The following is a 25,088-nucleotide window of genomic DNA, read 5'->3' as shown; positions in this document are numbered from 1 at the left end:
CATTTCTTGTACTTAGCAAAAAAGGAAAAATATATAACTTGGTAAGAACATGCCTCTTAGGCAACTTGTTTTACAAACCTAAAATGAAATGGAAATCAGTGCTGGCTGGTGCACATTGGGATTGGTAGGGTAGAAGGCAGAGAGTTGTATTCAACTATGTTCTGCTCAGAGTAGACCCACTGAAAATAATATACCTGAATTAGCCATGCCTCTTAACTTCAATGGGTTAACTCTGAATATCATCCAGAGAGCCCAACGTTACGTGGAGCCAGAGCCAATGACAGGCAGAGCCAACTAATTCTAGTTTTGTCCCCATCTTCCTCCCTGCTGAGTTCTACAAGGGCAACGCTGAGACAGAGGAGAAGGAAGCTGACAGTCAGTGCTATGCCTGGATTGACAAGCAGGAAGGCCAGCAGACGCAGGCTGGTTAAGTGTGAAGTTGGTGGGGCAGTTCCTCCTTCGCCCTATTGAACCCGCCTCTGCTGAATAGAATTATCCAATGAAAAAGCTCAGTATAGAGCAGTGATATTATAAGCTTTGAAAGAGGCACGTATGAAGCTATGAGACACGTTCTGACATTAATATATGCTTCCCAGCATATTGAGTTACTGCACCTACTACACTGAGTGATTTACACAAAAGGCCAGGGAAAGGAAACAACCCTCTTCTTTGATCCAAGTATGCTCGCATACAAACAGATTAGCCAGGTGGGTGCACCTTTCCTTATTCTTGTAGGGCAGAAGGGCGAGGGGGAAAACAACAGCCTCTGATTCCATGCTGACTCTATCGGGCTCTCTTTCTTCACTTGGAACAAGAGCGTCAACCGTCGCAACCTGAGTATAATTTGGTGAGAAGCACCTGAGTCGCTAAGGTGTGGCTTTCCTTTTCTTTCTCAGGAAGGAATGGGATTTAATACAAACTCAGCCAAATCCTCCCTCCAGGGTTGCCTCGGTCTGCTCTCTTGAATTGGGATTTCGGATTCTAAAAGAAACTCATATTCATGTTCTGCTGTCTGACTCCAGCAGCAGCAACAACAACAAAAGGCCGTAGTACTTTCTTAACTAAAAGAGCTGTGTGAGTGTTGCTTTAGGTACTAGCACAAAGTAGATGACAACTCCAGATGAGAACACCGGGAAAACTCAGGAAGCTGCCTCATACTGAGTCAGACCATTGGTCCACCCAGCTCAATATGGAACCTTTAGCCCTCCAGAAGTTGCTGAACTACAACTCCCATCATCCTTGGCCATTGGCTGGGTTTGCTAGGCCTGATGGGAGTTGTAGCTTGGGCCTTCAGGCATCACATTCTTGGCTTTGCACTTAAAACCCAGATGGCTACTTTCTACCTCCCTCGTCAGAGGCAGTATGTCTCTGAATGCCAGTTGCTGGAAACTGGAGGAGGGGAAGAGCGCTGTTGTGCTCGGGTCCCGCTTGTGGGTTTCTTATAGGCATCTGATAGGCCACTGTGACAACAGGGAACTGAACTAGATGGGCCACTGGCCTGATCCAGCAGGGCTCTTCTTATGTTTGAAGAGGGCTTTATGCTATCAGCCACTGTAGCAGAGGAGTTGGATATTTTTCATCATCCTTCCCCAGTCTGTGAAACCTCGGCCATTGGTACAATAAATCTGACAGCCTCAAGTTCAGGAGCCACCACTGTTCTTATAAGGAAAGCCTCCTCTCGCCCTCATCTACAGTTCCAAACATGTGAGGAATTCAGTTGTTTTTTTAAAAAAGAAAAAACTTCAATTAATCTAGTCTTGTGTGACATCCAGAAAGGCTCGTAGGAAGCAAGGGAGACATCTGTCTGCTCCCAAATGCTTGACAGGCCATTTAAAATCAACACCACAACACTTATCTCTCTTGGTTCGACCCTGAAAAAAATAAACAGTGGCATGGGAAAAACTGTACTTCCCACACGGTTAAGGCAATCATTATCTCCCGGTGTTCTGGAATGGAAGGGTCTGTCAATTTCAGTTCATTCAGTTTTTCATTTTTCCTGTCTTAAGCTCAGTTCTCTATATTTCTGCAGTGATTAAAAAAAATATCCTCATGAAAATTCTCCAGCATGTTAGTGCAAATCTCTCCAGTTAAACACATTTTTGGACGACGTAGCCATTTTTGCAAGCGATGTCCCCTACTATAATGTGATTTTGCAAGTTATTTTCACCAATATCTTCATGTCTATGCATTTCTGTAAACACTGTTTGGATGCAGAACTGCATTGCAAAATTCGGCAGCTTGCAAAATTGGAAGGATGTCTGAGTTTCGGTTCTCATATTGTTCCGGATGGTGCGAATTTGATAGATTCGGCTTTAGGTGCAAGCTGAGTTGAACTTCTCTGTCATCCCTATCCCAGTGTACACATTCCCTTCTCACTGACTCTCCCCAAACTCTAACACGGTCACATTTGACTTCAAAAGAGGAAACTTCACAAAAATGAGGGGATTGGTAAAAAGAAAGCTGAAAAACAAAGTCCAGAGGCTCACATCACTCAAAAATGCTTGGAAGTTGTTTAAAAACACTATATTAGAAGCTCAACTGGAGTGCATACCGCAGATCAGAAAAGGTACCGCCAGGGCCAAGAAGATGCCAGCATGGTTAACGAGCAAAGTCAAGGAAGCTCTTAGAGGCAAAAAGTCTTCCTTCAGAAAATGGAAGTCTTGTCCAAATGAAGAAAATAAAAAAGAACACAAACTCTGGCAAAAGAAATGCAAGAAGACAATAAGGGATGCTAAAAAAGAATTTGAGGAGCACATTGCTAAGAACATAAAAACCAACAACAAAAAATTCTATAAATACATTCAAAGCAGGAGACCATCTAGGGAGACAATTGGACCCTTGGATGATAACGGAGTCAAAGGTGTACTAAAGAACGATAAGGAGATTGCAGAGAAGCTAAATGAATTCTTTGCATCTGTCTTCACAGTGGAAGATATAGGGCAGATCCCTGAACCTGAACTAACATTTGCAGGAAGGGATTCTGAGGAACTAAGACAAATAGTGGTAACGAGAGAGGAAGTTCTAAGCTTAATGGACAATATAAAAACTGACAAATCACCGGGCCCGGATGGCATCCACCCGAGAGTTCTCAAAGAACTCAAAGGTGAAATTGCTGATCTGCTAACTAAAATATGTAACTTGTCCCTCGGGTCCTCCTCCATGCCTGAGGACTGGAAAGTGGCAAATGTAACGCCAATCTTCAAAAAGGGATCCAGAGGGGATCCCGGAAATTACAGGCCAGTTAGCTTAACTTCTGTCCCTGGAAAACTGGTAGAAAGTATGATTAAAGCTAGATTAACTAAGCACATAGAAGAACAAGCCTTGCTGAAGCAGAGCCAGCATGGCTTCTGCAAGGGAAAGTCCTGTCTCAGTAACCTATTAGAATTCTTTGAGAGTGTCAACAAGCATATAGATAGAGGTGATCCAGTGGACATAGTGTACTTAGACTTTCAAAAAGCGTTTGACAAGGTACCTCACCAAAGGCTTCTGAGGAAGCTTAGCAGTCATGGAATAAGAGGAGAGGTCCTCTTGTGGATAAGGAATTGGTTAAGAAGCAGAAAGCAGAGAGTAGGAATAAACGGACAGTTCTCCCAAGGGAGGGCTGTAGAAAGTGGAGTCCCTCAAGGATCGGTATTGGGACCTGTACTTTTCAACTTGTTCATTAATGACCTAGAATTAGGAGTGAGCAGTGAAGTGGCCAAGTTTGCTGACGACACTAAATTGTTCAGGGTTGTTAAAACAAAAAGGGATTGCGAAGAGCTCCAAAAAGACCTCTCCAAACTGAGTGAATGGGCGGAAAAATGGCAAATGCAATTCAATATAAACAAGTGTAAAATTATGCATATTGGAGCAAAAAATCTTAATTTCACATATACACTCATGGGGTCTGAACTGGCGGTGACCGACCAGGAGAGAGACCTCGGGGTTGTAGTGGACAGCACGATGAAAATGTCGACCCAGTGTGCGGCAGCTGTGAAAAAGGCAAATTCCATGCTAGCGATAATTAGGAAAGGTATTGAAAATAAAACAGCCGATATCATAATGCCGTTGTATAAATCTATGGTGCGGCCACATTTGGAATACTGTGTACAGTTCTGGTCGCCTCATCTCAAAAAGGATATTCTAGAGTTGGAAAAGGTTCAGAAGAGGGCAACCAGAATGATCAAGGGGATGGAGCGACTCCCTTACGAGGAAAGGTTGCAGCATTTGGGGCTTTTTAGTTTAGAGAAAAGGCGGGTCAGAGGAGACATGATAGAAGTGTATAAAATTATGCATGGCATTGAGAAAGTGGATAGAGAAAAGTTCTTCTCCCTCTCTCATAATACTAGAACTCGTGGACATTCAAAGAAGCTGAATGTTGGAAGATTCAGGACAGACAAAAGGAAGTACTTCTTTACTCAGCGCATACTTAAACTATGGAATTTGCTCCCACAAGATGCAGTAATGGCCACCAGCTTGGATGGCTTTAAAAGAAGATTAGACAAATTCATGGAGGACAGGGCTATCAATGGCTACTAGCCGTGATGGCTGTGCTGTGCCACCCTAGTCAGAGGCAGCATGCTTCTGAAAACCAGTTGCCGGAAGCCTCAGGAGGGGAGAGTGTTCCTGCACTCGGGTCCTGCTTGCGGGCTTCCCCCAGGCACCTGGTTGGCCACTGTGAGAACAGGATGCTGGACTAGATGGGCCACTGGCCTGATCCAGCAGGCTCTTCTTATGTTCTTATGTTCTTATGTTCTTAAGAGGATGTTACATTAGCCCTGGAAGTCCTCATTAATATTTTCCTCCATACCCCTATGGTTGGTTGGTGTGTGAGTTCAGGAGCTCCCCTTTTCATGGTAGAAAAATATCCAAAGAGACAGATTTCTGTTGCTCACTTTGTACACATCAGCAGCTGACTGCATGCAAAGAGACAGCTGCAATAGTTTCCGGTCATACAACACAAAAGACAAGAACACAGACTTCACTTCCTGCAACATCCACAGGTGGTACACGCCACAAGGAATACAAAATAATAACCAATGCCAGCATCAAAGATGCTCTTTAAGAACTCTCCTTATCCCCTAGTGGAACCCAATCTTGTAATTTCCACAAAAGACAGATCACATCTATGGCCCGACAGAGGTGCATTCCTAACAGCTGAACTACAAGGTTTGCCATGGAGCTGAAGGTCACCCTATCAAACCTTCGGCCCATGAGACAAGACCTGAGTACATAAGCTTACATGCCTAACATCTTAGCCAGCCCCCTGTGACCCAGTTTGTTCAGGGTGCCAACCAATTCAAGGAACAGCAGACACACTAAGGCTCTTAAACTCCATTGATGCAACCACGATTTCAAAAATCTCGCTCAACCTTCTGCTGCCACAGTGTCCACCAAGCTCTAAAGATCAAAGCAGGTCAAGTGATTCTCTTGCTTCCCCTCCTGTCCCCAATAAAAGATGTATACAAAAACTAAAATGTCAGCAAGTAACTTTTCTTTTCCTTCACCCATCGTAATTCACCTCCTTTTCGGGAACAACATGCAAGAATTTAGATTTAAAGCAAAACAGCCCAATTTAAAATAAAAACAAAAACAGACACAGAGGTTGCACACTTAGCTGTATTTTGTTTTGTTTTTTTCCTTTAGAGCATCTGCATAAAGTGCTGTCTGTAAAGGTAAGACAATGCTCATTGTAGAAAAGTGCAGAATTTGCCATTTATTTATTCTCAACCTGACCTGGGTAATCCACTACGAGACAAGGCAAAAATCTCTTTCAGCATTTCCATAATCTCAGTGTTTAATAATATTGACAAATACTATCGCATAGCAAAAAGGGGGGGAAAGGGAGCTCCTCTGGCCTAAAATGAACTTTTAATTTGATTCCCATCAACATTCTCCTTTTTTCTAGACATGCTAAGAAAAACTGCACTGGCAATACAGCCACAGCCACAGGAAAATCCACAGATCTCCCCCAATTGGCAGGTCAGATCCTCATTTCTAGCTGCTCAGGACTCAAAAGAGTTTCCCTGGATTTATGAGTAGAGCTGGAAGGTCAAAGGAAACAATAGCCGGCTTCTCCCTCAACTGTTAACACAGCAAAAGACAGAAAAAGGCAACATCTCTTCCTCTCTCCGAGAAAACGCAGCTGGTTTAGGTATGAGGAGAGAAACTCCTTTTCTTGCTTCTCGAGAGAAGAAAAACAGCTCACCCATTCTCCAGCACACAGACATGCATACCGCCAAAGAGACACACACACATGCACACACATGTATAATTAAGCGCCATCAACATCAAACACCTCCCACCCTGGAAAAAAAAACTGGAAAGGCAGGCAGAAAAGAAAGGCAGGCGTCCAGTTAATCTACTAACCTGTCTGAGTTCTGCAGGCATTTATGCAAGGTGCCAGTTTTGCAGTCCCTACTGGGCAAATAATAATAATAATTTACAATTGTTTTTTAAAAGTCCCAAATCAATCCAGTTTGCAGACGAGAGGGGTCTTTTTTGGGGAGGGGGATCCCACTGTCTTGCCTTGACAGTCTGGTACGCTGTCCCCGCTTGTTCCTCCCTCCTCTCTCTTGTGTTTAGAGAGCCCCTCCAAATTGATCCAGACGGAGGCAGCACCAATCCGGGAAGGAGGAGGGGGGGAAAGGCCAGCCCCCAATCAAACCTGCTCCGACTGAAAGGAAGGAGGAGGGAAGATCTTCTTCACATGCTTTTCACTTCACTCCCTCCCCTCTTGCTTCGTTCCTGTGGGAAGGGGAGAAGCCCAAATTGATGTCCTGGCTGTGCTGTGGCTTTCCGGCGGTGCCAAGCTCTCGCAGCCAAGGACCGAGCTTGTGCAAACTCTCCCAGTTTGCTTTGGGGAAGGAGAGGGGGCAGAAACTGACAGTCACAGCTGGAAGCTTCACTACAGCAGTCTGTAGCCACACCCAGCCAGCCAGCCAGCGCCAGCACTTTATTCACAGAGCAGACCCCACTGAGAGCATCAGCGCAAGCCAGAGAAGCAAAGATCACTCTCCTTTAAGAGGAGAAGCTGACAGCTTGAAAAACAGAGGAAGCACCGGAGGTAATCCTTGCAACAGGTGACCCACACCTGTCGCCCCCTGTGACCTCTCCCAATTCACTTATCCTCACTGATTGGTTTATGAAATTTATATCCCGCCCTTCCACACAAGAAGAGCCCAGGGTGATAAACAAGCAACAAACCGCTAAAAACATCTATAAAAGCATCTTAAAAGCAAAACATCTTTAAAAACAACTTTTAAAACGTCTTAAAAAGCCGTTCCAACACAGATGCAGACTGGGATAAGGTCTCTACTTAAAAGGCTTGTTGAAAGTCTTCAGGAGGCACCAAAAAGGCAAGAAAGACGGCACCTGTCTAAGGGGAGGGGATTCCAAAGGGTAGGTGCCACAACACTAAAGGTCTGTTTCCTATATTGTGTGGAACGGGCTTCCTAATGAGATAGTATCTGCAGGAGGCCCTCACCAGCAAAGTGCAGTGACTGGCTGGGTATATAAGGGATAAGGTAATATTTCAGGTATCTTGTTCCCCAGCCGTAAAGGGCATTATACACTAAAACCAACACCTTGAACTTCGGGGGACTTTCGAATAAAACCTGCTTCAGGAAGGTCAATTTTTCTATCTTGGTGCACTTCCACCACAGAGACCAAGTCACCCATGAAGTGCATAGATTTCTTATTCTGTTACATGCATTGCAGGAAAAGGTAACTTGAATGGAATGGCATCATGTGATGTCACGCATGCAGTGCAAGCACTCTCCCCCCCCCACAACATGGAAACGTTATTTATGTAAACAAAAGAAAACAAAAACTCGTAACAGAGAAAGCCGCTGTAAGAGCCAGAGGGCATGTCTGCTGTTGCACCCCTTCTGGGTGAAATGAAAAACTCCTGCCAATCCTTCAAGCTCAGATTTGTTTGCCAGAAGTCCAGTATTTTCTTCATTCACATTGAGAGCCAATGTAGTGTAGAGATTAGAGTGTCAGAGACATGAGCGTTGTGGAGCGTATGACTTCAAAAGAAATGCAAGCAGACAATAACAAGTGCAAAAGAGGCGGGAACCTTTCTAGGAGGCCATTGCTCAATTTATACTGGACCATGCACACATCAGTTCCGTTTTATTAGTTGTTCTGTCACACTTCCCTCAAGGCCTCTTCTCAGCAGCTAACAGCAGTTCGTGCATAGGGACCCAGCTGGGACCCTGCTCCCAGAAAAGGAATGGCTCTATGTCTCCGGATGACTGCACCCTGGTGTGAAATGAACTCCATGGCAAACTACCTTGGTCTCCCAAATCCCAGGTCCCACACTTGGCTTCTTTTCAGAATTCTTTTGGGCACCTTTTGACCCCCAGAGAGAGAGAGCGTTTTTTGCAGCGAGGGGAGCTTGTCCAGCAGTTTTATTCTGGTTCTATAATTCTGTAATTGCAGAAGAGACCAGTGAATTCTGGAGCTTTGGTTGTCAGGGGGCACGGTGTGACTGTTCTAAAGGGACTCTGCACTTCTGAATTTGCCACTACGCCGCAGTTCAACCCCAACAGCAACTACAGTGACGAAGGGGGCTGGAACAACTCCCTTATGAGGAAAAGTTACATTTGGCTGTTAGAGCCATACGACAATGGAACCAATGACCTAGGGAGGTGGTGGGCTCTCCAAGACTGGAGGCATTCAACAGGCAGCTGGACAGCCACCGGTCAGGGATGCTTTAAGTCGGATTCCTGCATACAGCAGGGGGTTGGACTTGCTGGCTTTATAGGCCCCTTGCTATATGATTCTATATCTTCTGTATACCAGAAGTAAGGATGGGATAATCTATGAATTTTAATTTCTCTAACTTTCTTGTTTTTCCACTATTCGGGTCAGTCTTTCACAGTCTCTCACAGTCTCTCTCTCTCTCTCTCTCTCTCTCTCTCTCTCTCTCTCACACACACACACACACACACACACACACACACACACACACACACACACACACACACACACACAAATCCTCATAAATTCACTGGCATTTTAATATAAATGTCTTCAAATATCCATGTTTGTATGCAATTTTCCTAATCGACACATTTTTGCAAAGCAGCTTTCCCAAATACAATGCATTTCTGCAAGTTATTTTCACTCATATGTGCATGTTTATGGACAACTTCACCCTAGTACCTTTGTACACATTGCATGGCTGGAGAAGTGCACTGCAAAATTCAGAGAAATTGTGTTTTAGTTCTTGTATCGTTGCAGAACATGGAAAGTATGTTCAGCTTCCAAACGGAATCAAATTCGTCCCCTGTCCCTAACCAGAAGCCACTCTTGTACAACAGACAGAATTTTGGGACTTCCAACTCAGATTTCCTTAGCCCATCTCTCCGCTCAGCCTTGGGCCTCCTTGGTTGGCTTCGGTCAAAGGTCTCACAATCTCAACCTTATCCACCTCACAGGGTGTTGCTAGACGCAAGTAGCACAACCTCATGTTTGCTCCTTGGAGAAAGGGTGGGATGCAAGCATCCTCAATCCGGGGTGGGGAAACTTTTTCAGCCCGAGGGCCGCATTCCCTCCTGTGCAACCTTCCAGGGGCCACATGCCAGCGGTGGGGAGGGCCAGAAGCAAAAGTGGACAGAGTAACAAATGTGAATTTGTACAGTAGGCTAATTTCTGCACACATTCACACACCCCGCTCTGAATCCTCCATCCAGGCAAGCAAGCAAGACGATCAGAATGCAAGGACACCTTCCAAGCTGGCAAAAACACTCTGGGAGGGATGGCTTGGGGAAAGTCCCAAGGGCCAAGTGGAGAGGCCATGGAGGGCCAGATTAGGCCCCTGGGCCTGAGGTTCCTCACCCCTTTCCTAAGTCAAATCCAATCAATTCAAGTAGCTAATGACCTGTGTGCTGGTAGGTAGAGACTGGCCAAGTGTCCGAGGGGCTCCAGCTTGCCAAAAGAGAGAGAGAGAGAGATGCAGCCTGCAGTTAATGACAGGAATGCCAGATCCGGAAGTCAGGTCACAGAGATGTCTGTTTATTTTTAGAGGAGGCATTTTCACACTGCAAGGCCCCCTTCTTTCATCCTTGCCTCTCCCGGCTCCTCTCTCTCTCTCTCTCTCTCTGCCTCTCCTAGAAAACACTTCCACTGTTTGGAAGCACAAGGTGCTAATTGCATCCATCAACTGATGAGCCTCACAAGGGAGGAAGAAGGCCTTTCCAGACCATTCACCTTGACTTTTTGCTCTCAAATAAAACTCCGACAGGGGATGCATCTGAACCAGTTTGCCATCACATTCCGCTACCAGAAAACTAGGCAGTATAATAAAGACCATTGGGGTCATCTCTCTCTCTCTCCCCCCCCCTCCACACACACAATATCTATCCTTTGATTAGATTTCTCACCCAACCATCACCACAAGGTCCCAGGGTGGGTTACAAAAATAAAATAGAAGTTATCCATGCTTATCCAGAAAAGACCCTGTGCTTTTAAATCCCTTTTATTTGGGGGGAAAGCTCCGTTCCTTTCTGGCATAGCAATAGCACAGCATTTTGCTACCAGCATTCCTTCCATCTAGACATGAATTCACAAGCGAGATCTTAAAATAGACAGCAAAGGGAATGAATTCACACCGACGTGGGAATAAATTTGCAGAAGGAGGGGGCCAGAAATGCAGGCTGAGGGGATCCGCTGCAGCAGATGTGATCAGGCCATCATGGGCTTCTCCTTTAACTCACAACTGACATTTACTGCATCAAGGCAATAGCTCAGCAGTACAGCACATGGTTTGCATGCCAAAAGGCCCTAGGTTCAATCCCTAGTATCTCCAGACAGGGCTTGGAATGTCCCCTGTCCAAAACCATAGCGAGCTCAGACAATAGTAAGCTAGATGGACCTTCACTGTTGGAAGCAGTATGCCTCTGAATGCCAGTTACTGGGAAATCAAAGTGGGGAGAGTGCTGTTGCATTCAGGTCCTGCTTGCAGGCTTCCCATGGGCATCTGTTTGCCTGACCCAGAAGGCTCTCCTTATGAGCGATGGTCTGGCTCACTATAAGGCAGCAGATGCAGACCAAGTGGAACAGGTTCAGAGGAGGGCAACGAGGATGATCAGGGGACTGGAACCAAAGCCCTATGAGGAGAGATGGAAAGAATTGGGCATGTTTAGCCTTGAGAAGAGAAGACTGAGGGGAGATATGATAGCACTCTTCAAGTCCTTGAAAGGTTGTCACACAGAGGAGGGCCAGGATCTCTTCTCGATCATCCCAGAGTGCATGACATGGAATAATGGGCTCAAGGCTGAACATAAGGAAAAATGTCCTGATTGTTGGAGGGGTACGACAATAGGATCAATGACCTAGGGAGGTGCTGGGCTCTCCAACAATGGAGGCATTCACAAGGCAGCTGGACAGTCCCCTGTCAGGGTTGCTTTAAATTGATTTCCTGCATAGAGCAGGGGATTGGACTTGATGGCCTTACAGGTACCCTCCAACTCTACTATTCTATGATCCTATGTAAATATTAAAGGGAAGAGCCATAACTTAGTGGTAGACAGGGACAGAGGAGAACTTCTCAGAGGAGAACTTACCCGGGCTAAATTTAACGTTCTACCTTTGGCTTACTTGGAGGGGAAGTTTAAAAAAATTCCAGTTAAGGAGCGGCTCTGTCCTTGCGGTGAAGAGGCAATCGAGACAATTGACCATGTTCTTCTCCATTGTACCTTTTACCGCGATCTACATTACCCCTATCCTGCAAAGTATCCCCAGCCGGGATGAGGCCTTTTATGTCCAATTTCTTTTATCGGACGCCACATTAGAAGTGACCGCCAAGGTGGCAAGCTTCTGCGCGGCGGCCATACATTGCAGAAGGACTCTGACCACTGAGCACTAATATAGTACTGACCTCAACAGGAATTTACTTCCAGCACTACTTTGGGCTTAATTGTTTTAACTGTTTTTACTATCAAACCTTATTTCGTTTTTATCTTCTCATTTTGTATCTTTGTCTGCTGGTCTAAGAACCGTAACAATAAATATTATATACATGTATTAGGGGAAAGGGTGTATAAAAATAAATACGTTCATGAAAATAACATACAAAAATGCATTATATTAGGAGAAATTGCCAAAATGTGTTTGTTAGACAAAACCTGCATGTAAAAATGTGTTTATTAGAACTTCACACCAAAATGCTAAAGAATTTTAATGAGCACTTTAAAAATTGCAGATTGCTCCAGAAATGGGGAGAATTGACAAGACTTGAATGAGAAACTGAGATCGTCAATGTTGACAGATCTTTCCATGCCTATTGGGAAAGCAAACTCATTGCATGCAAAAGGCCCCAGATTCAATCCTTTGCATCTCCAGGTAAGGCTGAGAAACACCCCTTGAGAGCTGCTGCCAGTCAGTGTAGACAATACTGAACTAGATGGATCAATCTAAAAGACACCTTCCTATTTTTTTTTTAATCTATGCTTTTCCCTCCCAGGTCTGGCAATCCATTGTAAACTTCTGTTTTTCCTCAAAGGAAGGCTGCATTCAGAGAGCACTTCTCTGTTAATGTTCATGTTTTATGTGATCTTTCACACAACATAAAAGTCACTTCTGAAAATCTAGCAGGATCAAATGGAAGTTTAGTGCTTATTTCCGTGTTAATTGTTTACAGGGAAGAAAATCTGTTTGCAACCCTGTTAACTCCCAGAAAAGCAGTGGAGTTTGGAATTTCATTTTTCCCACGGTTTTCATAGAATCATAGAATAGTAGAATTGGAAGGGGCCTACAAGGCCATCAAGTCCAACCCCCTGCTCAATGCAGGAATCCAAATCAAAGCATTCCCGACAGATGGCAGGCCAGATGCCTCTTGAATGCCTCCAGTGTTGGAGAGCCCACTACCTCTCTAGGTAATTGGTTCCATTGTCGTATAGCTCTAACAGTTAAGACATTTTTCCTGACGTCCAGTCGAAATCTGGCTTCCTACAACTTGAGCCCATTATTCCGTGTCCTGCACTCTGGGATGATCAAGAAGAGATCCCGGCCCTCCTCTATGTGACAACTTTTCATGTACTTGAAGAGTGCTATCGTATCTCCCCTCAGTCTTCTCTTCTCCAGGCTAAACATGCCCAGTTCTCTCAGTCTCTCCTCATAGGGCTTTGTTTCCAGTCCCCTGATTTTCTTGGGATCATACCATTGCCACTCATGTAACAAAATTTGGGGCAGTATTCCGGCAAACAGCAGTGTGCATGCACGTAAAGGTAATGGGGGTGACATGTCCAATGATGCCCTCTGTATTGTGTCACACCATACCCACTGGGGTGAGTGAAATTTAGCACAATATGGTTGCATATTGACGGAAAAGCCACAGTTCCATAACACAACAGGTACTGCAGTGCGAAGAACATTAGACATCCGGACAGAAGCATTATAAGCAGGAAAAATAACACAATAAACCCATGCAGCCTTAAGATGGCATGGGAAAGAGCTCTCTCTTCTGAAATTCAATACAAAAAATGTAGACTATCTAAGCTCTGTCCCCCCCCGACAGTATTGTCCCCTCCCTTCCCCCCAAAGTTTAATAAATTGTTGGCCTCCTCACCCCGTGATCTGACCCAACGGTCACAAATAGCTTTTCCCACATCCTTGAGAAACATTTAACAATCTATTATCGCTCCATTAGAAAATGTTTCTGATTTCCTGTTTACATTGTCTCTCTCTTTTTACATTGTGTCAATGTTATTATGTTACTCCTGTGGACCACGTCATAAAACCCCAATCTGGGTGCATCTGCTTTGGTAAGTAGCAATGCGGGGGGGGGGGAGGTTTGCAAGTTCCTTTGCTGAATGTTTTTCAGTGGTCCAGCAAAGACGGCTTAAAATCTAGCAGTGTACTTACGCCACAGGAAGAATGAACAACCTCCACCATGCATGCACCCTTTCCATTCAGTGCAACGCAACCCCCCAAACAGCTACTGTTGTGGGTTTAGTCTGATGTTTGGTTTAAAAAAGGCCTCCCCACTTTCCAAATGTATCCCTTGCGGGATAGATTTGCAAGTTTCAACTCTGCAAAATCTAAAATGTATCCCTTGTGGGATAATGTTGCAAGTTTCAGCTCAAAACGTGATGCTGCAAAAACTACTCATAACTGCGTATTTGGGGGTGAGGTAAGCCTTCTTCAAGGGAGGGGGGGTTGCCTACACAAAGAATCCTAAGAAATCTGTCAGGTGTCAGTCTAAAAAAAAAACGTGTTGGGAACATAGGAAGTTGCTTTATTCTGAGTCACACCACTGGTCTGCCTAGCTCAGTATTGTTTACAATGACTGGCAGAGGCTCTACAGGATTCCAGACTGGGTTCTCTCCCAGCCCCCAACTGGCAATGCCAGGGATTGAACCTGGGACCTTCTGCATGCAAAGCAAATGCTCTACCACTGAGCTACGGCCCTTCTAGGTAACACCTTTCCAGAGACAGAGATGATATACTTTTGTCAGCAAGGAAGACCCAATTCAACATCCCACTTGGTCCTTTCATCTTCCAGGGCATATGAACTCATCCTGAGAATCACAACAAGGTCTTTTGCACAGTGTGATCTCAAATGCAAGAGGTTCATGGCTCAAAACAAATAAAATAAAATCCATCTTTCATGCAACGGAATAGCAGTGCCAGCACCTGTGAGACCAGACCAAACCAGCTCGCGGACCTTGTCAGATGGATTGATCTGCAGCTACCCCTTTGACCTGCTGGGTGTGAGGAAACCAAGAGTTGACATTTTGCCTAAGGAAATAGCCACCACAACTTTGTAATTCAGGTCACTGGTTCACTTAGGGAAAAGACTGGCCGCTAGAACAAAAATAGATATTGGTTCATGCCCCCAAAGCAATGGGAAATTCAGGAAACAGAGAGTTGCAAGGTCAGTGTCCCATGGAGGAACACCTTTGTGGAAAAAAGAGAAAGAAAATAAGGGGGGGAAGATGAATTTGTAACTAGGAACATAGGAAATTGCCTTCTGCTGAGTCAGATCATCAGTCCACGATGGTCTACTCTGACCAGAAGTGGGTCTCCAGGGTTTCAGGCAGGCAATCGTTCCTAGCCCTACCTGAAGATGCCGGGGATTGAACCTAGGACCTTCTGCATGCAAGGCAGATGCTCTACCCACTGAACTACGACCGTTGGATATGTTCAAGGACACATTCCAGCCAGGCAAAAGCACTCAAGGAAGATGTAGCCTGTAGGAGTGGCCTGAGGAGCACCCCAAGGGGCCACATTTGGCCCCCCGTGCCCAAGGTTCCCTACTCCTGACCTACACAAATATTTCAAGCAGGGAAAAAGTAGTGCATGAAAGAGCCTAAACTTCGCCTGGGAACAGGTGACAGATACGGATCCCCAACACCAAGGCGATGCACCAAGTCTGATATAAACAGAAAAGCCCATATGAAGCCCCAAGAATAAAACACATAGGAGATAGCCATGAATGACTGTCCGTCCGTATTGCATGACGCTCATCACTCGGCTGATACAGCAATAGCTCAGCAGCCCACCCAAGGCCACCGTTTGTAAACAGCACTGCATGAGGTTATCTGCAGGCCCGCATATATTCTGCCATTATGTTGTATGATCATCGCATTTTCTTTTGGTCACAGATTTCAAAATTGTGAAAATATACAGCTATGTTTAAAACAAACTTCCTTCAAAGGCTGCAAAGGTAGCAACAGACAGTTATGGACAATGCCCATTAGGGATGGGTGAGAATTTCGATTCAGTTTGCCTTTCAAGCAGAATTTATCAAATTCACACTTTCCAAAACAATATGAGAACCGAAACACAGCCATCCTTCGAAATTCGCATTTATTAGAATTTGGGGATGCAATTCGCAAACTAAGCAACATTTACAAAAAATCATATATTAGGGGAAAGTGTGCATCAAAATGAATACGTGAGTGAAAATAACATGCAAAAAGGCATGAAATGATGAGAAATGGCTTGCAAAAATGTGTACCTTTGTCAAAACTGCCTACAAAAATGTGTTTATTTGGAGAAATTTGCACTAAAATGGTGGAGAATTTTCACAAAGATTTTTTTTAAAAAAATTGCAGATCGCTGTAGAAATGTGGAGAACTAAACTTAACTTTGGAAAAATGAGAACTGAAAGAACCAAAACAGGCAGATCTTTCCATCCCTATGTGGAACACAGAGCGCCTCTCCTTCAGAGGTTTAGTGATTTGGGGCTTATGGACTTGTCAGTGGGGCTGTCCTTTGGGACAAGAATCTCTAGGGTGCAGCACTGGAAATCTAGGGCCATTTGTGAAGGATACGAGGCTTTATGAAAGGCCGCGAGTGAAGTACGTTAATCCTGTTTGCTAGCAGGTGGTGGTAATAGGGCGTTTCCATGGCCTGGATTCACCATTAAACGTGAGAACAGGAAGAATTTTTCTTGGAGCAAGTTGCTCCCTTGGAGTTATCTGTGGCCCTGCAATTTCTAACCAGCCTTCCTTCTTTCTCCATGGGAACCAGCATCAGACCAGAACAAAGCATCGGAATCCACCCTAGGTCGACCCCAAGGATTTCAAGCAAAGATGTCAACAATGAGAAACTAAGCCTCCACTTTTGTAGACAAATTTTGCTCATCAGTTTCAATGCAGCCAGTACCCAGAGTACGCAAGGACAAATCCAGACATTTGGAGATGGTCGCACAAGCCCATCCACTTTCCTCACTTTTGTTTGCTTTTCTCGAATGATATTGTCAGGAACCAGAATGCACCCAACCCCCCCCCCAAATTTCAGCCCCAAGAGACTGCATTCCTCGCCGTGCAAGAAGCAGCCATGACCGTGGTGCTAGGATGTGAAGGGCTGCGGGAACCCCGTTTCACAAGGGAAAACACCATCGTACTATATAGTAATGAAACACTGATCTCAAGCACAGGCTATCCCAAGGCATAGTCTACCCATGCAGTGGTGTGAGGTGAAAGAGAGGACTGCGCCACTTGAGCCTGCAAGTGGATGACCATTTGTTTGAATGCACACCTACATGGAACACTTTGCAAACAGAAACGCAGGCCAGCTGTCATGGAAACATCTCTCAGTTGGCGAAGGAAGGTCCCTCGTCACAATCTGGAGAGGGCACAACTCAGCAGGAGACAGCGATGGAAGGATCTGCCAGTTTCAGCTCTCTCACTTTCTCTTTTTTCCAAATTCTAAATTCAGTTTCCCACATTTCTGCAGCAATTTATGGTTGTTGTTGTTTTTTAAAAAAATCTCATGAAAATTCTTCAGCATCTTAGTGTGAATATCTCCTAATAAACATTTTTGTATGCAGTTTTGACTAATGCAGCCTTTGGGTCCCCAGACGTTGTTGCACTACAACTCCCATCAGTGCAAGCCAGCACGGCCAATAGTCAGGAATGATCGGAATTGTAGTCCAACAAGGTCTGAGGCCCCAAAGGTTGGGGAAGGTTGGACTAATGTGCACGTTTTTGCAAGCAATTTCTCCAGATAGAATCAGCTTCCCCTCCTCCAGCTTCAGACTAGAACACATTACAGACACAAACATATTCATTTTTATGCACACTTCCCCCTGATGTATGCATTCTTATAAGCGTTGCTTGGTTGGAGAACTGCATTGCAAAGTTCAAATAAGGGTGAATTTGAAAGAATGGCCGTGTTTCAGTTCCCATATTGGTTTGGAAAGTGCGATATATCCAGCGCTTGGAAAAGTTACTTTTTTTGAACTACAATTCTCATCAGCCCAATCCAGTGGCCATGCTGGCTGGGGCTGATGGGAGTTGTAGTTCAAAAAAAGTAACTTTTCCAAGCGCTGGATATATCGCACTTTCCAAACCAATATGGGAACTGAAACACGGCCAAGTGGAAAATGGAATCAACACCAACAACGGAAGAATGGCTATTGAAATTAATGGACTTAGTAGAGATGGATAAATTGACATGTTTACTTAGAGAAAAATCAACAGACACATTTCTTAAGGAATGGAAGCCTCTCTTAGACTTTTTGTTGAAAGATCAAAATAAAATGATGATATTGGGATTTGACGATTAACTAAGATAGCCTATGGAGAAAAGTGATCCTGTATGTATATATTAAGGGACAGGTTTGATACAGATTATATACTTATAGCTGATCTGCGACAAATCGGAAGTCAACTATTTTATTTTTTTTCTTTTGTTGTATTGTTATGTTTTTGTTGTTTGACTTTGTTTTGTTTGTCTTTTGAAAAATTTGAATAAAAATTATTTTAAAAAAAAGTAACTTTTCCAAGCGCTGGATACATCCAGCTTGAAATGCGAACTGTCAAATTTCTCCCTGCTCCCTAGTGGTAGAACATGTGTTTCGCACACAGAAAGTCCCAGGTTCAATCCTGGCATCTTCAGGGCGGCTAGGAAAGACTCCCATATGAAAGCCTGGAGAACTGTTCCCAGTCAGTGTAAACAATGCTTAGCAAGATGACCCAACGGTCCAATTCAATACAAGGCAGTTCTCTATATTCCAATGAGATCTAGAACCTTTCTCCCTGCTACGCTTTGTGTGTTTGTCACCCTATACATCTGTCTCAAGGTGATTTACAAACATACCATAAAATCAGTTAAAAATATTTTTATAAAGAGTACCCTCCAAAAAAACCCACCAAAGATAGCTTTGAAAACAATGCAAAATGAACGCCTAAAGTAGAGGCTTTTTCATCCAGCTGGAAAAGATTGTCAAAGCAAAAATGTCTTCTAATTGTTTCAGGAGAGTACAGACAGGGGGGACAGCGTGCCTGTCGTATCTCAACGGGGATGCTGTTCCACAGAAGAGGGGCAGCCCCACTAAAAGCCCTGCTGTGAATCACTGCAGAGCAAGCTTCCGATATTTTGGGGACTTTAAAGAAAAACTCTCCTGCAAAATGCAGTGACCTACTGGGTATTTAAGGGAGATTTTATGCGTACGTGTGTGGAGGGGAGAGGCATTATATAAAACCTGATCTCCCCACCTGCAGGCCAACATGATTTACATGACAGTTTATACAAGATGATAAATTTGCATCCATAGATCTGTACATCTGTAATTATTCATGCCATTATAACCTAATTTTGTTTTCTCTAAGCTTTTATAAGGATTTTTTTAAAAAAAAATGTACAAAAAACGAGAATGTGAACTGTGCCCCAGCTTTGAGTGGACCAGTATTAAATAGCTTTAGAAGAGGTGACAGCCTGCGGACGTTAACATTCGCCCATTCGTTCAACGGTTATTGTTCTTCCCTTTGATCAGAGAGACCCAAAGACTGGCTGACGGCATTTTTAAATTGATAAGATCCCAAGTAGTCCATCAGTCTCATCAGCCATTGTGGATATCCGATGCAGTGGTGGCTGGGGCCTAATGGGACTGGTGGGATGGAAGGCAGGGAGCCCAAACAGTAGGAGGAGCCAGAGCCAATGACAAGCAGAGCCAGAGCCAATGGCAGGCAGCACCAACTCAGTCTACTTCTGCCCCCATTGTCTTCCCTGCTGAGTTCTACAAGGGCAACATCAAGACAAGAGGAAGAAGCAGCCAGCCAGGGCCACCACACAGACTGGTTGTGAATAATAGGGAGGCCGGGGGGAGGGGGGCTTGGAGGAATCAAAACTGAGGTTGGTGGGGCACTGTCCCATTTGCCTAATGGCCCAGCTTCCACTGCTATGCAGTACTAATAACAAATGAATTCTCTGGACGCCGATCCTTACATTACCCAAACAGCATCACCAACAAACAAAAGGATGCTATCAGCAGGCTTCGGGGGTCCCCAGAGTTTGCAAAGTACACACACAAAACGGAAAAACTCTAAATAGGGGAGGAACACAAAAGCAGCCCAATAAGGAATAAGCAGCATCATCAGGCATGGACTGCTGATTGACTGCTGGGGTGGAGGCACAGGAAACCGGTGGGTGTGTGGGTAGACGGAATGGAGTATCATGGAAAAGAGTGTGGTGGAGCAGCTGGAGCTCTGAATAAGGACACTCCACGCCGCAACAATTTGTGGCAGGTCTAACGTCTGGTTTAATGATTATTAGTTTTAACAACCCTGAGCTTGGCACACGCACATGTGTGCGCGCACACACACACACCAACCAAGCCTGACACTTCAGGCAGTCCCTTTGCCCATTCATCCAGCCCCACCCACCTGACATCTACAGTCCATTTGAACCCTTCTGCATTATTCTATCACCTTGTTTTTTCCTGCATGTGTAGACCAGACCTTAAAAAAAAGAATGCGACAGGAGTGGGAACACCATGGTTGCTGGCCTGAGCTCTTTCAAGGAAAGGCAGTACACAAAACACGATAAAAGGAATCACCAGTGTTCACCGTTATATGGACATTGGCGGAGGGGTACAATGTGCTACGGAGAGCGACACGGAAGAAACGCAGGCTCTTTACCTGCAGGACCAGCTGCTGCCAGGCGGTTGCCAGGGGCTGGCCACTGCCAATGTTGCACATGCTCACTCGGTCCGAGGGCTGATTGGCGTGTTCAAGTTGCAAGGACACATTGCGCCGTTCCTCTTCCAAGGCCCGTGTGAGCCGCTCAAAACGAGCCTCTTGCTCTTTAACGGAGGCCAAAATGCTGGCAGCGGACCTGATATCATAGTCATCCATGACTGGGCTCAAATTGTCTTGCCTGTTAACTGACATGGGCCAATGACAAAGGTCAGGGTTAGGGAGGAGAGGGAGAAGGCAGAGGTCAGGAATAAAAACAAAACGGCATGGATTCATTAGTCCACTACATCACACACATGCTTAGAAAAAGCAAGGGCTCTTTTTAATACCATTTAGAAAACTTTTCATTTCCAGACATTTAAAGCAAACAAAAGGAAAAAAACCTTAATAGCATTGCACAAAATTCTTTTTTAATATGCACACCTTGAACAGAAATTAGATTTAGCTCAACAGGCACTGTTTTTTTTAAAGCTTCCGACTGACAAGAGATTTTCTAATTTTCCGTGAAAGTAATTTCACTATGCAAACAATAATGTACTTTTAAGGATATATTCCTCCCCCATTTTCTTCTCTTCTTCCCCCCTCCCCGGGCAGATCAAGTATTTCTATAACTTTCATGCACATCTCATGTCTTTGCTTTCAATAGCGCAGATGCATCAGAGTTAACTCATTCCAGCTCCAAAAGCCCCAGGTCAGAGGGCTGCTGGGAGCAGAGTCTGGCTGAGCTTAACAATGGAGTTTCAAGGCCAGCTAAGACTTACAATAACTTCAAGGCCCCTTCAATGTGAGTGGCCGCCCCTAGGTTCAGTGAGGCATGTTGCCTGGTAGCATGGCAAGAGCAGGCTTTATTGTATTTTATTTTGGTTGCAGAAAACAAAAATCAACAAATGCAACTGAAAACATTTGCATGCTACAGTGTTCACACCTTGCAGCAAACCTACTAGGCCTTACTGAGAAGAGAATAGCACAAATGCTGCACATCACACTGCGCACTGCAAAGATGCTACAGATGTCAACAAATAACAGAAGCCAATTGACAGATGACAGAAAGGCACAAAGCACGGTTTCTTGCATGCGTATCCTTACATTAAGAGAAGTTAGCGCAAGAAAAGACACTGCCTTCCCTGTTATTTTTGTGCTGGGGTGTGTGTGTGGGGGGGTACAATTCTACCCAAGCACAAAATGTGGAGTTGGGTGCACAATTTACCTTCAAGAGACTCTTGGGTTCTGATTGCATTTTTTTTAGAATTTCTTGTCCTTATGAACAAACACAAAAATATGCTTAAATGCTCATATGTAATACCTGCTGAAAATCTCAGAAGCCAAAAGGATAGATGACTAGGGGATGGGCTTCAGTGCCAGCACTTAGCTCCATACTCTATCCAAGCAGAATAAATTCTAGAAAATTGTGCTTATCTGAACGTTTTACAGAAGTTATAAAATCCAGCTTTTCTGATTGCAGAATTTTTACTATTTACGTTGAGTCTACAGCAGGCGCGCGGAACCTTTGGCCCTCCAGATGTTGCTGAACTACAACTCCCATCAGCCCTGGCCATTGGCCGCGCTTGCTAGGACTGATGGGAGCTGTAGTTCAGTAACATCTGGAGGGCCACAGCTTCCCCACTCCTGGTCTATGCACAGGCCTACAATTAGAGGGAGGTAAACTCTGGTTGCAGTAATGTTGCTGGTTTCCTTTAAAAGAAAGAGAAACGCAGTGGGCACAAAGATAAGCTTCGGCTCAAGATAGGCATGCTTTTAGCACACTGTTTGGTAGACATGCACAAGCTAATCAATAAGGATTGTCACAAATAGACAGCTCATGGAGCAGCATGCTTTGAAACATGGAAAAACAGAAGATACAGTGGCCATCACCTTCTGTAGGAGGAAATGTAGGAGCTGCTGAGAATCAGATAATTTGGAACAAAGCAACAAGTCGGACAAAGGTATCCCTTTGTGATCCCTCTTCAAAGGGATGTCAGCAGGACCACGGAAGGGAGCAATGCATAATCCCCACCAGCATATAGAAGCTGTTTGGAAATTAACTTTGCATTGACCTTGCAAATGCACAAAGTCTCTGCAAAGCAAAACAGCTCCTTCCGAAATGACACGACTTGGGGGCACAAATGCCTGGAAGTTTTAACTGGAAATTATTATTATTATTATTATTATTGTTGTTGTTGTTGTTGTTGCTGCTGCTGCTGCTGCTGCAAAAAAGAAAGGGAAATTACAGGGATCCTGTAGCTTCAGAACAAATGCACGGAGAAGCATATGGAGCTTCACAAGCTCACAGACACATAAGGAGCTCCACACATATAGTGAAGCATATGGAGCTCCTCTCAACGTATGGATGGAGCACCAAACGAGCAAAGCCAAATGATGGAGCCAAAATTGTATATACAACAGGATATAAAACTGTATATACAACAGGAATCGGAAAAACGTTCAGATTCCTAAATGATGGCGGCATTAGCATTACAACTCTGAAGAGACAATCCCAATTTTTGGGGCACCAGCTGTTACAAAGCTGAATGAGGGCTTACCTGTAGGTTATGTTAGTTGCATGGCTTGCAGCCACATTAGAAGGGTAAACATTTTAAATTCAAGGCGTGGGCGTGCACAATTTTCATTGGGATCACTGCACATGGGGAGGGCAGGTTTGACCCTTCCCTTCCCATCTGTGATCCCAACAGAAATCCCACCCCCAAAAAAAGTCAATTAGTCCAAATGGGAGCTTTTCCTCCCCATCCCAGAAATGGGGAACCTTTTTCAGTCCTAGGACTGCATCCCCTTCCAAGGCAACCTTCCGGAAGGGGTGGTGGTGATGTCACATGCCAGTTGTGGGACAAAAGCAAAAATGGGTGAAGCAACAAATTCAGACCTCCCTCTCTGTCTCCCATCCAGGCAAGCAAGAAACGTGATCAGAGCTCGAGGACGCATTCCAGCCGGGCAAAAAAAGCATGGGCAGTGAGGGGTGTGGCCTTGGGAGAGGGTGTGTGGCCTAGGGATAGTTCTGAGGGCTAGACAGAGTGGCCTGGAAGGCTACATTTGACCCCCGGGCCCGAGGTCTCCCATCACTGCCCTGTCTTGGATTTTTGCAGTCATGGGAACACAGCAAACTTGCTTGTACTGTCTTTTCCTAGCCCTACCTGGAGATGCCGGGGTTTGAACCTGGGGCCTTCTGCAGGCCCAACATGTGCTCTGCCACTGAGCTATGGTCCTTCCCTAGAATACAGACTGCTTTGGCGATAACAGCCTAGAACGGCGATGTTTGAGCTTGCAGAAAACACTGACAAAAGCCCACTAGTGGTACATCTGTCATCAGTCTTACAGCTATAGCCAAAATGCAGCCGTGCCATTTGAGGCTCCGCGTCTTTTATCTGCCCTTATAGGGCCAACATTGTTGTTGTTGTTATGTGCCTTCAAGCAGATTACGACTTATGGCGACCCTAGGAATCAGCAACCTTCAGCATCTGTGATGAACCACCCTGTTCAGATCTTGTAAGTTCAGGTCTGTGGCTTCCTTTATGGAATCAATCCATCTCTTCTTTGGCCTTCCTCTTTTTCTACTCCCTTCTGTTTTTCCCAGCATTATAGTCTTTTCCAGTGAATCATGTCTTCTCATGATGTGTCCAAAGTATGATAATCTCAGTTTCATCATTTTAGCTTCTAGTGACAGTTTTGGTTTAATTTGTTCTAACACCCAATTATTTGCCTTTTTCGCAGTCCATTGTATGCGCAAAGCTCTCCTCCAACACCACATTTCAAATGAATTGACCAAATGAGGACCAACATAGGAAGCTGCTTTATACTGAGTCAGGCCATTGGTGCATCTAGGTCTGTACTGTCCGCTTTCACTTGCAGCGGCTCTCTAATGCTTCAGACAGGGGACGCTCCCAGCCCTACCTGAGGATGCCAGAGATTGAACCTGGGGCCTTCTGCCACTGAACTATGGCCCTTCCCCACAGAGCAGTAGGGCTGGCTGAACAGCCACGATAGAGCCTGTTTTCCTAGAGCGGCGTCAGAGACCGAAAGTACTGACCTGACCGAGCCTTTGACCTACAGTTTCTTTTCTCCTCCAGCACAAAAAGGAGGGCGGGCAGGGGAGAGAGAGACTTTCCAGGCTCAAATGTTAAAATATCTGAACAGGGCACTTCACGACAGATGCTATTGGAAGTCGCTGATTCATAGGGTCGCCATAAGTCGTAATTGACTTGAAGGCACAAAACAACAATGCTAAAAGGGACCCAAGACCATTTCTGGTATGCAGAAATAAAAGATCTTGAGAGAGGAATTACGCCCTCCCTTCCTTCAGCCTGTAAGAAAACCTGCCTACTAGAGGTAAGGGGGGAGCCTCATATCTCGCTCTCCCTGCCCCCCCCCCACATAAGCTGATGTGGCTTCCACCATCCCTTCTTTTTCAACATCTTACAATAGGACCCTTGATGCTGCTTTATAGATTCTGCCCTGGTTGGTGCTTTGTAAAGCCTGCGTAGCTCTATAGCCCGAAGGCATGGAAAGTCCTGGGTTATGGCCGGCTATTCAAGAGGAATCCTGGATCTTTCTGCTCTGTCAGCCCTTTAAAAGACCGAAGCTGTGCAGGGATGCTCGCTTGCTTGCTTGCTCGCTCTCTGCCTCCATCCCCCATCCCTAGACTTCTTCCAGGGCCAATGAGAA

General features: G+C 45.0%; 1 protein-coding gene across 12 annotated transcripts in view; it reads right to left on the bottom strand.

The window, feature by feature from the left end:
• The window catches only part of ARVCF (ARVCF delta catenin family member), a 576,381-nt gene that overhangs the window by 296,495 nt on the left and 254,798 nt on the right, over positions 1-25,088 (bottom strand). For 3 of the 12 annotated variants that reach the window (XM_061603414.1, XM_061603430.1, XM_061603415.1), the window contains exon 1: positions 6,349-6,804. The exons of the other annotated variants lie outside the window; for them this stretch is intronic. In XM_061603414.1, coding sequence (XP_061459398.1) covers positions 6,349-6,369 — 21 coding nt within the window. In that variant the 5' untranslated portion in view covers positions 6,370-6,804. Of the gene's footprint in view, positions 1-6,348; positions 6,805-25,088 lie in introns of those variants that run through there. 12 annotated transcript variants of the gene reach the window in all.

This window comes from Rhineura floridana, chromosome 19, assembly GCF_030035675.1.
Source record: "Rhineura floridana isolate rRhiFlo1 chromosome 19, rRhiFlo1.hap2, whole genome shotgun sequence".
Lineage (NCBI taxonomy): Eukaryota > Metazoa > Chordata > Lepidosauria > Squamata > Rhineuridae > Rhineura > Rhineura floridana.
The sequence above is the reverse complement of the archived record's forward strand: the minus strand, read 5'-3'. Positions and strand labels throughout refer to the sequence as shown.